We start from the raw sequence: 15854 nt of genomic DNA on the forward strand, positions 1-15854 counted from the left end.
TCTCTCAAAAGGCGTCTAGTATGAGTACGGCGAGCAAGATGCAATGGCAAATGCGCAAGTAACAGTGTAAATGATCACTCCCACGCAAACAAATAACAGTTTAATTTTATTTTAGTCAACAGTGAACACAACTACAAATGAACAATAGAACAACTACCGCATAAATTAATACCAATTGACAGGGCTCAAATAATGCAAGCAGGAAAAGAAGAACGCACACATTCCTGTAACATGTTACAAGTCTCACACAAGCTAATAATAATAATGGTGGATAGATGGGTCGATGTGACCATTAATCTTTCCTCCTAATTTAAGATCATAGAGGTCAACTACGAATCATCTTGTCATCAGTTCAACATCAAAACTCCAATATATGAACAATCCTCCTTTATTTTATTGAACATAATTTGAATAAAGGCCCACGATGCAGAAAATAACAGTGAAATGTACAAACAAATAACAACAACAATATTCATGAAACTGACTGCATAGACATGCACCATGCTGACGGGCAATGCGGTGATCATTCAGTCATGCTACTGGGACGTCTTTTTACTTTCACTTCATTCAAATGTTAACAGGCTGCTATTCATTCCTTAATTATCAACGAATCATTTTAGTTGTTTCTTGTGGATTAATTTGACAACAATTTTATCTTTACATATTTTGATATATTTTAAAAAGCAGGTCTTGATCACTATTCAGTCTGTTTGAATAATCTGAGAAAGTAGTTCATGGAGCACTACACATCTTATAGTTTACTTCAAGATACTCTGATAGGTTTGACAGCGTTGTAAGGAATCTTTCCCTCCTAGTAAAGGGGAGAATGAGAAGTTGACACCTGCTTTTCTCATATGGAAAAGGGGACACAGATGTAAATAAATGCAAATAAGATACCCTGCTCGGACAGGATAGTAATACAATATAATTTACTGAAAAATCCTGCACATAACACCATACAAGTTAATAATAATACTGCTATATCTAGTTCTCAAAAAAAGATTTTAAAAACTACATATTTGCCAAAGTGGGACTTCATCATTGTGAATAGAACATGTTCTGTCTACAGTGTATATAGGGAGATGCAGTATACAGATATGCAGTATACATAGGCAATGCACTAGTCTACAATGCATCTCACATTTATCATGAATTAATATTCAGATTTGTGTTGAACTATGGTCTGGTGATTCAACTATGTATGAGGTAATTTTGTGGTAGTGCCAGTGGTGTATTGGATGTAAAGTAATGCATTTTTTGAAAGGTGTCTCTAATATTTGTTGTTATGTTTTGTTAATCTCGCTAACATTAAGTGACTCTGAATTCGGCAGGGTTTGGGTTAGTAATTATGTAAGAGATATATCAATTCAATCTAAATGCACTGGAATCATATTACAGTCTCTTCTTAGGCAAGACTTCCATTCAGATTATCTTTAATTTAATGAATTAAATATGGGGCACCATGAGAAGGTTAAGAAAGTTTTTATAACTGAGACTGAATGCAAATATTTGCAGCCTCTATTTCTATTTTGAATGAGTTAAAATGAGAGTAGGCTCTATATTGTGACCAACTGAAAGCAATGCTGCTCTGCCTCATCTTCATACGCTATGTGGACTCAGCTGGTGGGTGGCCTCATTCTGGTGTTCTATTTGAAGAAGCTGAAGATAAATGAACCCAGTATCAAGGCCAAGATCACACAGCAGCAGAAGATCATCATTTGTTTCTGGAGAACAGGAGGGAAGAAGATAGAGATAGAAGGGAAAAAGGTGATGCATTACATTTCTTCTTTCGAGTCATATTATATGAAATATTACATTACTGATGGAAAGACAGTCTTGCACAATGTTAACTATATTTGTCTTTTCATTCAAACTTTGTGTGTAAAATATTGAATCCAAAATGATTATGCTTGATAAAGACATGTTCGTGAATGGGAAAACAATGATGACAATGAAAACAAGGGCTTATTTATTGTCAGGGGTGGAGATATTAATTCTCAAAGAGACAATCAAAAAGTCAACAAAATTACCAATTTCAAAGTGGCCTGCTCATATTACAGCTAAATGCAACTCCTGGCGTTATTTCAGGTTTGTGGTTGCCATTGTTATGTTTGGTTATATTAAAGACAAGTAACTCCAGTGTATCACTTCGTAAATGCATGTTATATATTAAAATATATATCGATTATGGAGCTGTTACGACTTTAAATCTGTTTTAACAGGTCATTATATCAATGTTACCGCTGAATCAGTCTCAACTTACCCTACGCGCCTCTTGTTGGAATTTGGCTCCCTTTTTGGTGTCGGCCACTGCTCTCTCTACAAAGCCCACTGACTGGTCCATGTTGCCCTCAATTCTGTCCATCATGCCACCCTGCCAGAGGCCAGGACAAGATGGAATAATGAAGAGAAGAGATCAACTGTTGTTTTTCATATTGACCATTTGCATTTGAGCAGCAAGAAAGTGCTCCAACTACTTTGTTTTGTCTTTTAACTTAAATGGGCATGAGTTGTGTTGTGTCGGTGGACATCTACTGTTGGTGGTCACCTTTACCTGCATTTGATCACACAGCTGGAACAAATATGCAGGCCACATGAGGTCAATATTGATTTTACTTTTAACTTTGTAGTTTTAGGATGCACTGAGCACCTATCTCCTCTTTTTTCTCTCCTTAGGGATGAATTTTCATCTCTCAATCACACGTTACTAACTCTGCTTTCTCCCCGGAGTCCTTTTGACTTCACGTCTCATGGGGTCATCGGACCCTATGAGACGACATAGATCCTATCTGCCTGATGGATCATCGAGGTCTGGGTCGTGGAATTCCTGCTACCGACCACGCCACTGCCCTGTTGAGACTCCGCCCACTCCTCCTCTCTACCTCCATCTGCCTGATGGATCGTGGAGGTCTCCATCGTGGAATATGCCTACTATGAACTATTCATACACTCTGTCATATTCATTGAATGTATTTAAACTCTAAATCTGTCCTTCTGTACACATTACATCTATTGCACCTGTCCATCCTGGAGAGGGATCCTCCTCTGTTGCTCTCCTGAAGGTTTCTTCCCTTTTTTCCCCCCTGAAGGGTTATTTGGGAGTTTTTCCTGATCCGATGCGAGGTTTTGGGGCAGGGATATCTATGTGTACAGATTGTAAAGCACTCCGAGACAAATTTGTAATTTGTGAAATTGGGCTATACAAATAAACTGAATTGAATTGAATTAGTTTCTTGTCGTTTGGGCGACAAAAAAAGAAAAGGAAAGTGACTCCACGGCATTCAACAGACACGGCTGCATATCATGTGACGACACACTGCAGGTGAAAACTGTGACGGCAGGACAAAATGGATTTGGCGACTTCTGCTTCCCTGTCCGGAGCGGTGCTGGACGTCTCCATTGTGACAGAGGCGGTGCAGTGTGTGAGGGCGAGTGTGAAACGAGTGCTGTGAAGGATGAGCTTTCGCATTTATGTGTGTGTGCGCGCGCTTGGCTGTAGTATTGCGCAACGTCTGTGTGTTCTTCAGCCTTAAAGTTCCAATCAAAGGCAACATTATCCTCTCCTTATCTTTTTAACTGTGTAGAGCATTAGCACTAAACATACTGTAACTGTTGATGCAGCCCTTTTAATAATAGCTATAGAAGATAGTTGTCATGAAATCTTTGTTCAAATGCATTGCAGTTTCAAAACTGTACAATTGAATCTCCATAATGAACCAGTGTTGTTGTTGTTGTTTGTGTGTATACCTGATTCTCAACCAGCATGGCGATATCAACAAACATGTCATGGAGCTCTTTGATGCTGCTTTCCAGCCTCATGATGTCTTTGTGACGAGCCTCAATCTCATTCAAGGCCTGCTGGTTGATTTTAGAGTCCATAATCTGTGGAGGGATGGGATATGTGGTGAAACAAACGCAGACAAAATGAAGTCAGCAGAAGAATGAGAATACATTCAAAGGATAAAAAAAATGATTAGAAGCAGATCCTGAGAGAACAAATTATTATTGGCAATGATACAGTTACTCACATATTCAAACACCTAATGGAATATATGGTCAAGTACAACAGGGGGATGACTCAATAGAGGTAATATTTGCACAGTCTAAAAATCAATTCAAAAGTCTTGTTTTGGCTCACTAACAGTCTAAAAGCGAAACATTTTCAGGTCAATATCATCAAAAACAAAGAATTCTCACAAAATGAAAATTAAAGATTTGCAATTGATTTTTCTGTTGATCGACTAATTACTACCTCCGCCAGGCATACGCCTGGGAAGGGAATATGTGTTCCATCCGGTGTGTTTGTGCAAGGACCTATCGTGTTTGCCGTGATTCTCACAAAACATATTTTATGGACTGTTATATACCGTCATTCACTGCTGATTCCTCACTCTTCTTAACCGGCTGATTAACTCCTTCAGTTTAATATGCACAACTTGGTAAACCCGCAAAAGTCGGTTTAGTTGTGTTCCTATTTCAACACTGATGCGTATGATAGTGGCTCAATGGGGCAGTGCTAAGAGTGTGCATGTTGTGAGGATGGGTGGTTGAGGGCACTCTACTGAACACACTAGTTGAATTGTTTCAACTCTGGTTGTGCTATTTCCACACACAAAGACAGATTCACACAATCATTCTCACCCCTGCAGTGAAAACAGCTGAGTTGCCTCCCTCAAGCATCTCTTCCAGTTCCTCGTCAGTCGTTGCTTTACCCGCTGTGATGAACAGAAAGAACAGTTATACATGTGTTTTATATGAATACCTTTTCACAGCTGAAAGGCCTGGTTAATACAGGCGGTAAAGACTGATTGAGAAACAAAGCTGTCAGTGCTTTGACTTGTGAAAAGTAGAGGCACTTTCACTGAAGCATGGCGTGTTAAGTGACAGTAAAGCCAATATGCCTGTGCATAATCATATTCAAGTTATAATAATCATATCAGCATGTTTAAATATTGAATCGGGTCAAAAAGACCCGAAGGCAACACAAGGGTTAAAGGGGATTCAACCTTCGTGATATTAAAGGTTACCCTGTGAAGTAGATTCACACAATGGATGTTCACACCACAAGCATAGGGGTGACACATATGTCTGCCATATCAGCCAGAAACTCTTTTGTTTCACTAAAGTGATACACACTCAAGAGTCATGACAATCTCAAGAACCATCACACACTGTAAAATAAAAATCTGTAGAAATATATATATATATATATATATATATATATATATATATACATATATAATATGTATATAAATCAATTGAAAAGTAATATTCAAATCTGACTATAACAGGTCAGAATTGGACATACATAGTGGTAAAGCCTCTTTTTTCAAACTATAACTCGTAGGAATTGGTTACTGGCTGTCATTGTTATGTATATATATATATGATACCATGTTACAAGTTCACATAAAGACGTTATGCTTGAAAATACTAAACATTTTCGAAATAGAAAGTAATCAGAAGACCAAGTCATGTTTAACAGAGTAATACCATGTGACACTGTATGAATGACAGATGGAGTAGTCTACAATCTGAATGTGGTAGTAATGTGAAACATGATTGATAAAGTCATGAACACCATGTCCAAAAGTACAAACCCACGGCAATGTATTTTGAGTAGGGAGTGCGGTGGTATTGACTGAACTGAACCTCAATTATTTTCCCACCCTTACAATATATATCTATATACCTTTTTATATAATAGCATTTTGTAGTTTGACTTTCTTAAAAAAATGGTACTTTCTTGATTCTGGTTGTTCTGAGTTTGTATTTATGGTTGAATGCATTTATTGTAAGTTGCTTTGGATAAAAGTGTCAGCTAAATGAAATGTAATGTAATATATAGATACATAGATAGATATAGATAGATAATGTATATAGCTACCATAATAGCACAAACCAAAAAAATAACAATAATATACTGTATGTATACTGTATATACAGGACTGTCTCAGAAAATTAGAATATTGTGATAAAGTTCTTTATTTTCTGTAATGCAATTAAAAAAACAAAAATGTCATGCATTCTGGATTCATTACAAATCGACTGAAATATTGCAAGCCTTTTATTCTTTTAATATTGCTGATTATGGCTTACAGCTTAAGAAAACTCAAATATCCTATCTCTAAATATTAGAATATCATGAAAAAGTATACTAGTAGGGTATTAAACAAATCACTTGAATCGTCTAATTAACTCGAAACACCTGGAAACACATTTTCAAATGTTTGATTTTGTTTTGCTGTTATAAATCTTTTTTTTAACTTGGTCTGAGGAAATATTCAAATTTTATGAGATGGGATTTTAGAGTTTTCTTAAGCTGTAAACCATAATCAGCAATATTAAAAGAATAAAAGGCTTGCAATATTTCAGTTGATTTGTAATGAATCCAGAATGCATGACATTTTTGTTTTTTTAATTGCATTACAGAAAATAAAGAACTTTATCACAATATTCTAATTTTCTGAGACAGTCCTGTATATCTAATATAAATATCCAATATTGTCATTAAAAATGAGTAAATAAAATAAATCCTTTAAGAAGGGCAATAACCTTTTTACTTTAAAAATAACTTCACGAAACATAAGTTTCCATCAAATCTACAGCTTCATGAAACTCCCATCTCAACCTGAGTTTCGGTTGCAACAACTTTGGTCTGTTTTGGAAAATATATATATACATTTTATATCACCGGTAGCATTGACCAGAGGAGGTGATGTGTAACATGAAAACTAATTGAATAAAATCAAAATGGAAGAATATAGCATGCTTCAGCTACTTGGGGGTGGGGATTTCAGCTGTGCAAAAGTAAAATATTTCTGCTCAACACCAAAACATGAGTAACATGTAAGTAATCCTACCATTCTTTTGTCTGATTGTAGCATTTAATAATGAATTGGAACTCACTGATCTCCAGCTGTCGGGCGATTCGTCCTTTGCTCTTATCTCTGAAGTCAACCTGAGCCTCGTTGTATTTTGTCATCACCTCTACAAACTTCTTGGCCAGGATAGCATGCTGGGAGAAACAAGAACGCAGTCCTGTTGATTTAGTTTAAAAAGTGAATATATACACTTGGTTTTTGAGATTATCTCCACACAGGGGCGACAAGGGCCACTGTGGCTCAGGGGAGACTGGTTCAGTGATGAGCAGAGTCGTCCTTCAATCAGAGGATCGGCGGTTCGATCCATGTTCGATTCTAGTCCATGTTGATGTGACCTTGAGGAAGACACTTAACCCAAAATTGCTCCCATAGCTAAGCCTATGTTGTATGAATGTGTGTATGAATGTTAGTTAATCCTGATGGGCAGGTGGTACCATGGTAGCTTCCATGGTAGCTCCTCCGATCAGTGTGTGAATGGGTGAATTATGTCATGGAGTGTAAAAGAGCTTTGAGTGATCGGAAGACTAGAAAAGCGCTGTACAAGCACAGGTCCATTTACAATTATAATGTTGGCACTATATATTTAGGTAATATACCAACAGAATGTATTGCTCAGGACAAGTTCATCTTTAAAGTATTACTTGTAGCTAGCAAAAAAGCAATAACTAAGAATTGCTAGGCAAGGAAGCACGAACAAAAGCATAGTGATCTAAGACTCTCTTTCGATACATTATATAAGCAATGTAAATGGTTAATACATATGGATAGTAAATAAAAAGAAAGGAAGACTTGGTATTGTGATCTTGCTGCAGGTGTCTCCCAGCCTTCTACAAGAGGGAGGAGGTGTAGGAACTTCCACCTAAAACGCATATGTAAACTCAATCCTTTAACTTTGATTCCCCATTTTATTTACTGCAGAAGTTAGGTCACGTAAACCTAATTTAATGTTGTTATCTAATATTGTCAGACCTGTGATTTGCGTATCCTGAAGTCGGCTGAGGCCCTCTCGTCTGTGTTTGACTCAAGCTGTCGCTCAATACCTGAAGCACACACACACACACACACACACACACACACACACACACACACACACACACACACACACACACATACAGAAAAAGGACAGAAACAAAGTCTGAGAAGATTAAACAGAAATAATTCTGGATTATATTTAGTACTGTATGTCTACTCAAACTTGACATGTGTTGTTATGAGCATGATGTACTCTCACACATTCTCACATTCTTATACAATGTATTTCCATGTTTCTTCCAATTGTTTTTACTCACTTTTACTTGTTTAAACTGGATAGTACTTTCTCTAAGGTTAAAAAAACAACCAAAACAAAAGGTAGGCCTGTAAAGAATAAATACTGACTCTTAAGTTTGTTTCTTGCATTGTTGGCTGACTTCTTGATCTCATTGGTGAGGGCTTCAACGTCATCATGTGTTTCTGAAAGAGAGAGTCAGAGCAGTGATTATAAAACAGTCAGAATTAACTGAAAGTCATAGAGTTGAAAGTAAATGTGTGTGTTTGTTACTCTGTTCAGATGTGGGGGCAGACAAGATGGTGGAGTAGAGTTTTTTTATTTCTACGACACTCTCGTCAATCTTGTCAATGCTGCTGCGGATATCTTCCGACTGATAGACACACACACACACACACACACACACACACACACACACACACACACACACACACACACACACACACACACACACACACACACATGCACACACACACACACACACACACACACATGCACACGCACTCAGTAAGAAATACACTTATTTCACTTTTGGAAATGTAAGAAATAGACAGACTGACACAAATAGTACACCTGATTAAAGAAATCATCCATGAAAGCCTCGTTCTCCACAGGAATCTCAATGTCATCGACTCCAGCATCACTCTTCTGTTAAACACACATGCACATTTGAGGAAGTCAATACTGAACTTGAGGATGAAATATACGCAGGTAGCCCAGAATAAATATAGAACATTTAGTACTTCAAATATATATCAAATACAGAAAAGCAGACAATACAACATCTTCTTTTTAAAAAGGGGTCCTGAAGTAATATTCTAGTTCGGCCTGGGGGCAACTGGTGTCCACTGCTCGTTTTTTAAAAAGGCAATAAGAAGTATAAACTAACAAATGGCTTGGTCATATTCCTATTAAATAACAATGTATGTAGATTGCACATGCTAGTTTAAACATTAAATGTTGCCGACATTTTGTGAAATTATCTCTGTCCTGGACCAGAAATAAAGAATCTTTTTGTTTTTTGTTACCTTCGAGAAGCAGATTTAGACATCCTTTATGATATATGACACGCCAATAAACTGCTTTGTAAAATGATAGTTGTTTAGCAGTATTTGAATTATTCCTTAAAATCTTTTTATTTTAAAAATTCATATGGGATTTTGTGGTCTAGAAACAAAGATTTTCTTGCAGCATAACTTGTTGAAGACAACATTTTTTGGGCCTGTGATTCTCCATATTTATGGCCGACAAACAAAAAAGTTTGACCACCCCCTGTTCTAGATCAAAGCAACATATTGTATCTCTGAAATATGATCACAACATGGGTCTCCATAATGAATTTGGTTTTCCCCAAGTCTCATTCAATATGATTTCATGGAGATTTCAATTTGATTTGGCTAACTGTAACTGTGGTTCAGTTTATGTGCAGCTAGGTCTGCATACAAGAGTATGACAATACAAGCTCATTCTGTGACATCTTATGAATATAATCACTGTTATATTAATCACTATACTAAAAGATTATTATATTATAAAGGACTGAGTAGTACAATAAGATAAATTCACTGTTTAGTTTCAGATGTGCAAAAGGCAGGAGTGCGTGCGAGATTAGCATTCATGCCACGTTAACCTGCACTTGCCCTCACGTCACAGTGGCACAAACACGGAGTATGGGTCAATTACATATATTTCAAATATGTTTATTTCAAATTCTATATTCATATGATTTCACATTTTGTAAAATATGCTATTGTTTGATGATAGCAGATCAATGAAATACATGTTGAATGATAGCAAGCGGTTCTTTAACATTAGAAACATTGGCATTTTCCAGACTGTGCGACTGTGCCTACACAGAGACACAGTTACGTTACATTCGCATTACAGGCTCGTTGCAGTTACAGGAGGGCCTGTGCGAGCAACAAGTGCACCACAGGGGAAATATGACAATGACTGAATGACCAAATTCTGCATACCTCTTTCAGCTGCGCCAATCGGTCCTTCATCTTGAGGAGTCTGTGGTTCAAATGATTATAAATAAATAGATAGATACAAAATCACGGATCTCAGACAACAATGCTCTCTCTTGTCCACAACAGCTATGTCTTCCAAATTAGCCCAGTGGAAATGAGTAGCTAATAAAATAAATCCTGGAGATTTAACCGAAAGAGAGTTGTCAGAGCAAGAAAGGAGCCGTAGACACGAAGCTGAGTTAGAATAAGGAATACATCGAAACTGTACATAAATAGAAGGCCTTTGGATGTTTTTCCCTGAGGCAATAGTTGTGGTCAACCTAATCAGAGGTCCTACTAAGCCTCTATCCTGTAAGAACGGATTAGGACAACAGCGTCCAGCAAGATAAACCTGTCTCCCCCCTCACCCCTCCCATGTCTCACAACACAGTATGTGTGTGCCTTTAGGTGTTCCTAGTCTATTGGTCTATATATTGCAAATTTAAATGGACACTGAGTGGCCAAAAATAGTATTATATTATTTAAACTATTATATTTCTTACTATTTACTGAATATCAATGTATGTATATTTTAAGTGGCCTTGTTATTGTGAAAATAACAAATCAATTAATTATATGCGGTACAAAAGTATTTCCAGCATGGCCGAAAATGCAATACTACATTTTAAATAAAAGGGAGAACAATTAATTTATGCTATTTTGAATATCTACTGTAGTGAAAAAACACTAGAATTGTGTTTTCTGCAAACAAGTTGATGGTTAATGTTAACTGTTTAAAGATAACCTTATAACATCTAATCAATTGTATGAAAAGAAGTTAAAAATCACTGGTTTTTTTTTGACGTTACAAAAGTTTTCACGTCAACAAATACTTGTAAGATATACACCAAGTATGTTGTGTGGCAACTGCTTTTAACTAGTGTCAATAGTCACTATTTCAGGTATTGCTCAGGATACCAAAGAGCTCTTTGGTTGGTAATGTTGCTTTAGACCAGTTTATTAATGGAAGGAGCTTCATGGCCTCTAGGGGGTGCTCACATGGTGTATAAAGAGTTTAAATATAACTAGGATTACAATATTGTACTGACTGACTAAAGGTTAGTTGTAAGTTAGTTGTAGTTAGTAAGTAGGTGGCCACAGCCAACCCAGGTAATACATTCAATTAAATTGTTTTTGTATTGCTCAAAATCACAAATTAGCCTTAGAGTGCTTGCCAATCTGTACACATACGACATCTTCTATGCCGGGACCTCACATCGGATCAGGACAAATTCGCCCCCCAAAAACTTTAACGGGGAGAAAAAAGGGAAGAAACCTCAGGGAGAGCAAAAGAGGAGGATCTCTGTATCAGGATGGACAGAAGCAATATATGTCATGAGTACAGAATGAACAACATAGCAATGTTGCAACACATTCAATGCATATGATAGAAATTATTAACATAATTTGAGTAGTAGGCATGATGGAAAGGTTATGACTATCAATAATGACAGCAGCTGTGGATCTAGTAGAATAATAGTGCTAATAAAAGCATTAATGATATTGGCAATAATAATAGTTATATGACGAATCAATAATAATAATAGTAGCATTGGGTGTCAGGCAAGACAACAGTCCAGATATAACCACGATCCATGGAAACCTGTGAGGAGAGAAAGCACAAAGACTCTGGGGAAGAAGCAAAGTTAGTAATGTGGGACATGAATTCATACAGAAGGAGATCGACAAGAGGAGAGAGAAGCTCAGTGTACCCTAAAATGTCCCCCGGCAATCTAAAACATGAGCTGGCCGCGCTGCCCTCACCGTGGAGGAATCAAGCGCTCCCCTGGAGTTCTGCTGTGAGGAGCCACTTATCAGCCAATCAAAAAAGAGAAATGGGCTACACAATAGCCAATCAGAAAAAAACCCGTATCTGTTGTATGTGGGTAAGATTTAATCCAGTAACCAATGAAAATAAAGCATCCTGGAATTGCGCGCGACTGACTGATATCCGAAAATTTCGTTCTGCGGGGGGTGGGGGGTGCTGATGGAAATGTCACTCTTGCCTGTCTTCAAAACTTGAGAGCCCTGCCAATGGCTCACAGGCTCCGAGAAGCTCTGCACACCGGACTGCTGGGAATGCCTATTATTTGCAAGTGATCGATTTGGTGTTTGGAGCCACACTGGCTTTGCAAACTTGAGTTGTCTAACCAAGGCAGCAACGAGACACCAAATTACGGTTCGGCGCACTTACAAGCAATGGTGCTTTGAAAACTTTTGGGGACACCCGAGCGGATCTACAGATCAACGAACAAGCGCGCAGGGCAACGGAGCTGCACAATGAAAAGGTGAAGAAAAATAGGGAAATATTGAAAAGACTAATTAATTGTGTCATGTGTTTGGGTAAACAGGAACTTTCATCTTCATCATCACGGTGAAACTGCTTTGGGTGCGACAATGCGCTGTTTAGTGAACACACTGTAAAAAAAAGTTGGACTTAAAGTTTAAAGTTTGTGGACCAGAAATGGATAGAAGACGAATATTAATATAACTCTGTTGCACTCGACTATGTTCTTGCCTATTAGTTGAACTGTACTGTATTGCACTCTTCCCCTGCAATTCTCTGAATAAAAATGTCAATTTCAAGATGACGCAACGCCTGGTTATACTGCGTCTCTGTCTAACTGTATAGTGTCTAGAGCCATGGCATCATAATGATGGTAATAAGAGGTGGATTAATTCGGGTGGGACTGTGTAGGACCTCACTGAAGGCCCAGGCCCCAGGCCCACGGCACGCCACTGCCCTGCATTCATTGAGACTTTATGATACTCTGCTCCTTAAGATCTATTAAGGCTTTGTAGATGAGGAGAATATTTTCAAATGTGAGTCTTTATTTAACAGGGAGCCAGTGCAGAGAAGCTAATAGGAGAAATATGATCTCTTTCCTTAGTTTTTGTTCGTACATGTGCTGCAGCTTAACTGAACCGGATAGAGCTATGGCCTGACTGTAGGGGTCAAAAAGACAAGTGGTAGACACCCTGCACACCAAATTATCCTGGTCATTAAGAGCATGATGCAATGTAGGTGTATCAAGCTCAGAGGTGGGAGTCAGATGCAACACAACCAACACACCATTTCCCCCAGTCCTAAGTTGTTCCAGTGAGCACAGACCATGAAAAGGAACTATACATATGTCCTTGAAACTTGCCCTCTGAACAATGATGCCAACACTGCTACGTTGTGTATTCAGACCACAGTCTTTCTGCAGACCCTCAAATTAAAGGAAACATCTCGAAAGCTTGAAAGCATATGACGTTCCACAAATTTGGAAGAATCGCCCTTAGTTTGGCGAGACAGTCTTAAAACATATAAGAAGGCCCTCTGTAATGCCAGAGCAGCCTATTACTTGTCAATAATAAAGAAAATTTAGAACAACTCCAGGTTTCTCTTTAGCACTGTAGCCATGCTGACAGAGTCACAGCTCTGTGGCGCCATGTATTCCTATAGACCTCAGTAGTAGCTCGATGGTGTTTTGAGCCCTCACCTGCCTGGAAGGTGCCGGAAGGTGGTCCCGCCCCCCAAAACTCTGATCCAATCAATGCGCTACCCCCCACTTGGAGCGGAGCGCATATTCAAACCCACTTGGAGCGTATTTGGAGCGCATTGCATATTCAAACCCACTTGGAGCGCATTTGGAGCGCACTTGGTTCAACAATTTCAAAGGTACGTAGCTGATATATTTATATTTTTTGGGCCGGCTAATGTTGTGGTAATGTTATTTCAACCTGCTAGCTAGCAGATAGATTATGCTAATCTTAGCTGTGGTAATGTCATTTCTACCTGCTAGCGAGCTAAATCTGGTTAAAACATTAGGTAACAAAGTAAGATTAATTACTGTAGATTAATCACTGTATTTTAGTGATTGTTAATGGTTAGTGGTTATCTTTCAAATGATGCCTGTGAGGCACTTGACGTTGAGACTGGTTGACTTCCAGGCTGCTTTGGAATAAGGATACCTCTGAGGCAGCCACCAGTTTTTGGATAACTCTGAGGCATCATAGGTAGTGTTGACTGCCAGGCTGCCTAGTCGTTGGTATACAGGTTAACTCACAGGCATCCAGTTGGTTTTAGATACCTGTAAGGCATCTAGACGGACATTAAGAGGGGCTGACTCCCAGGCTGCTTACTAACACTGGTTAGCTCTCAGGCAGCCAATTAGCTTTGGATGCCTTTGAGGCACCTGACGTTGAGACTGGTTGACTTCCAGGCTGCTTTGGAATAAGGATACCTCTGAGGCAGCCACCAGTTTTTGGATAACTCTGAGGCATCATAGGTAGTGTTGACTACTTTATATCAATAAAGAACTACTTTAAAGACTTTAAAGACTACTTTATATCAATAAAGAACTTCAGAAAGCCAGCTCCAAACTATTACACCCCAGTGTCAATAAGTGTTTCATTGTCACATTGGTATGTGCATCAAATCTGAATTTAATACTGTGTTCGTGTCATGATATGTCTTTCCCATTTTTGTTAAGGCGACGCCAAGGACCTGTGCTCCTCCGTCGGTGCTCTGGCTGCCAGGAGCATCGAATTTAAAGAAGTGGCCATGCTGCCGGCATCAGACCCCACTGTGGCCACAGGGAGAGCCACGGAGTTCAAGTAATTTGCAATATTCCACATCCTATATATGGGCTCTGACAGGTTTAATAGACATTATTTATCCTGAATTTATGTTTATCTTTTCCTCCAGACAACAGCTCCAGCACCTCGCCAACCAGGTGAGGTCAAATGATCAATTTGACCTCCTCACGCACACCTTGGGGCCAGGAATGGTAGAGGTGGTGGTGGATATTTTTAAAAAGTGTGTTGACACACACATTGAAAATATTAACAATTAGCAATTTGTTGTTTGTTGTGTTCATTAATTAAATATCTTCATGTTCTACATCACTGTGTATGTGTCGTGAATTGGAAGTGTATTGAACTTGGCATCTTGATTTAACTAGTCTGATAATTTAGCTAGCTGGGCCTGAAATCGCATGGTGTACTGTAAATTACAGATCCGACATGTTAGGCATGTGGATTAAGGCAAATAGTCATGGTGACACAATATGTCAACACTAATTTCTACAGCTTCACATAAGGGTTTATTCCAGTAGAGTGTTACAAGTTAATGAAACCCCAACTTACATTAATTATTTTTTTTAAATGTATCGTCAGAGGACACACACATGATGGAGGAGAGACATGACTGATGGGGTGTGACATATTCTTTATTGAAAATAAAGGCCAAGTACAACCCTCATACACACAGTAAAATGGTAAAAACAAAATTTCACACGCAAACAGCTTAGTTTACTAAGCACTAAGGATGGCAGAATTTAATACACTATAAATATTATCTAAATATTTTATTGGGGCAGTGTGGGACAGGTCGGAAAACTGGGGAAAGACTAGTTACGGGTTCGCTGTCTTCGCCTGCGCTTAAATGCCCCGTCGTGATGGACAGTTTGTATCTGCCGCTTGTTGTGGTCTGTCTTTGAATAGTTTGCAATCAGGTGGAGCAGTCCTCCTCCTGATCTCCTCCACCGTTATCTGGTATCTTTGTAAAAATAATTTCTGAGTCACACTCAAAGAAGGTTTCAATGTTTCAACAATATTATTCGTAACAATATTAGGATTTCATCTTCTTTACATACAGTACAGTATTGTACACATGTAATGTCTGTACATAGCCCTTCTGTCTTT

At 38.3% G+C, this 15854-nt stretch overlaps 1 protein-coding gene and 1 long non-coding RNA gene across 3 annotated transcripts; one reads left to right on the forward strand and one right to left on the reverse strand.

Moving 5' to 3' along the window:
• Positions 1-93: 93 nt before the first annotated feature.
• Positions 94-10466, reverse strand: LOC130190585 (syntaxin-3-like). 2 transcript variants are annotated; one of them, XM_056410079.1, is made up of 10 exons: positions 10128-10465; positions 8725-8799; positions 8425-8524; positions 8262-8336; positions 7854-7924; positions 6910-7018; positions 4642-4715; positions 3748-3882; positions 2264-2374; positions 94-1724 (listed from the first exon to the last, which is right to left on the reverse strand). In XM_056410079.1, the coding sequence occupies exons 1-10, from the start codon at positions 10155-10157 to the stop codon at positions 1647-1649; spliced, it is 858 nt and encodes a 285-aa protein (XP_056266054.1). In that variant the 5' UTR covers positions 10158-10465; the 3' UTR covers positions 94-1646. The 2 variants fall into 2 exon arrangements, with proteins under 2 accessions (XP_056266054.1, XP_056266055.1); XM_056410080.1 differs by lacking the exon at positions 2264-2374 and having other exon boundaries at positions 10128-10466.
• A 3400-nt stretch (positions 10467-13866) lies between these two features.
• LOC130190242 (uncharacterized) lies at positions 13867-15053 on the forward strand. Its single transcript, XR_008830939.1, has 2 exons — positions 13867-14765; positions 14857-15053. It is a non-coding gene; the product is annotated as an uncharacterized LOC130190242 (long non-coding RNA).
• The last annotated feature ends 801 nt before the right edge of the window (positions 15054-15854 follow it).

Source organism: Pseudoliparis swirei, chromosome 24 (genome assembly GCF_029220125.1).
Source record: "Pseudoliparis swirei isolate HS2019 ecotype Mariana Trench chromosome 24, NWPU_hadal_v1, whole genome shotgun sequence".
Taxonomy (NCBI): Eukaryota; Metazoa; Chordata; class Actinopteri; order Perciformes; family Liparidae; genus Pseudoliparis; species Pseudoliparis swirei.

What these genes read in the sequence shown, in the direction of transcription:
- LOC130190585 (XM_056410079.1), bottom strand. Translation starts at nt 10,157, where the DNA reads ATGAAGGACCGATTGGCGCAGCTGAAAGAG. An exon ending in TGCAAGAAACAAACTTAAGA is followed by an intron (nt 7,925 to 8,261) that starts GTCAGTATTTAT and finishes TGTGTGCTTCAG; the next exon opens with GTATTGAGCGACAGCTTGAG. An exon ending in CGCCCGACAGCTGGAGATCA is followed by an intron (nt 4,716 to 6,909) that starts GTGAGTTCCAAT and finishes TGTTCATCACAG; the next exon opens with CGGGTAAAGCAACGACTGAC.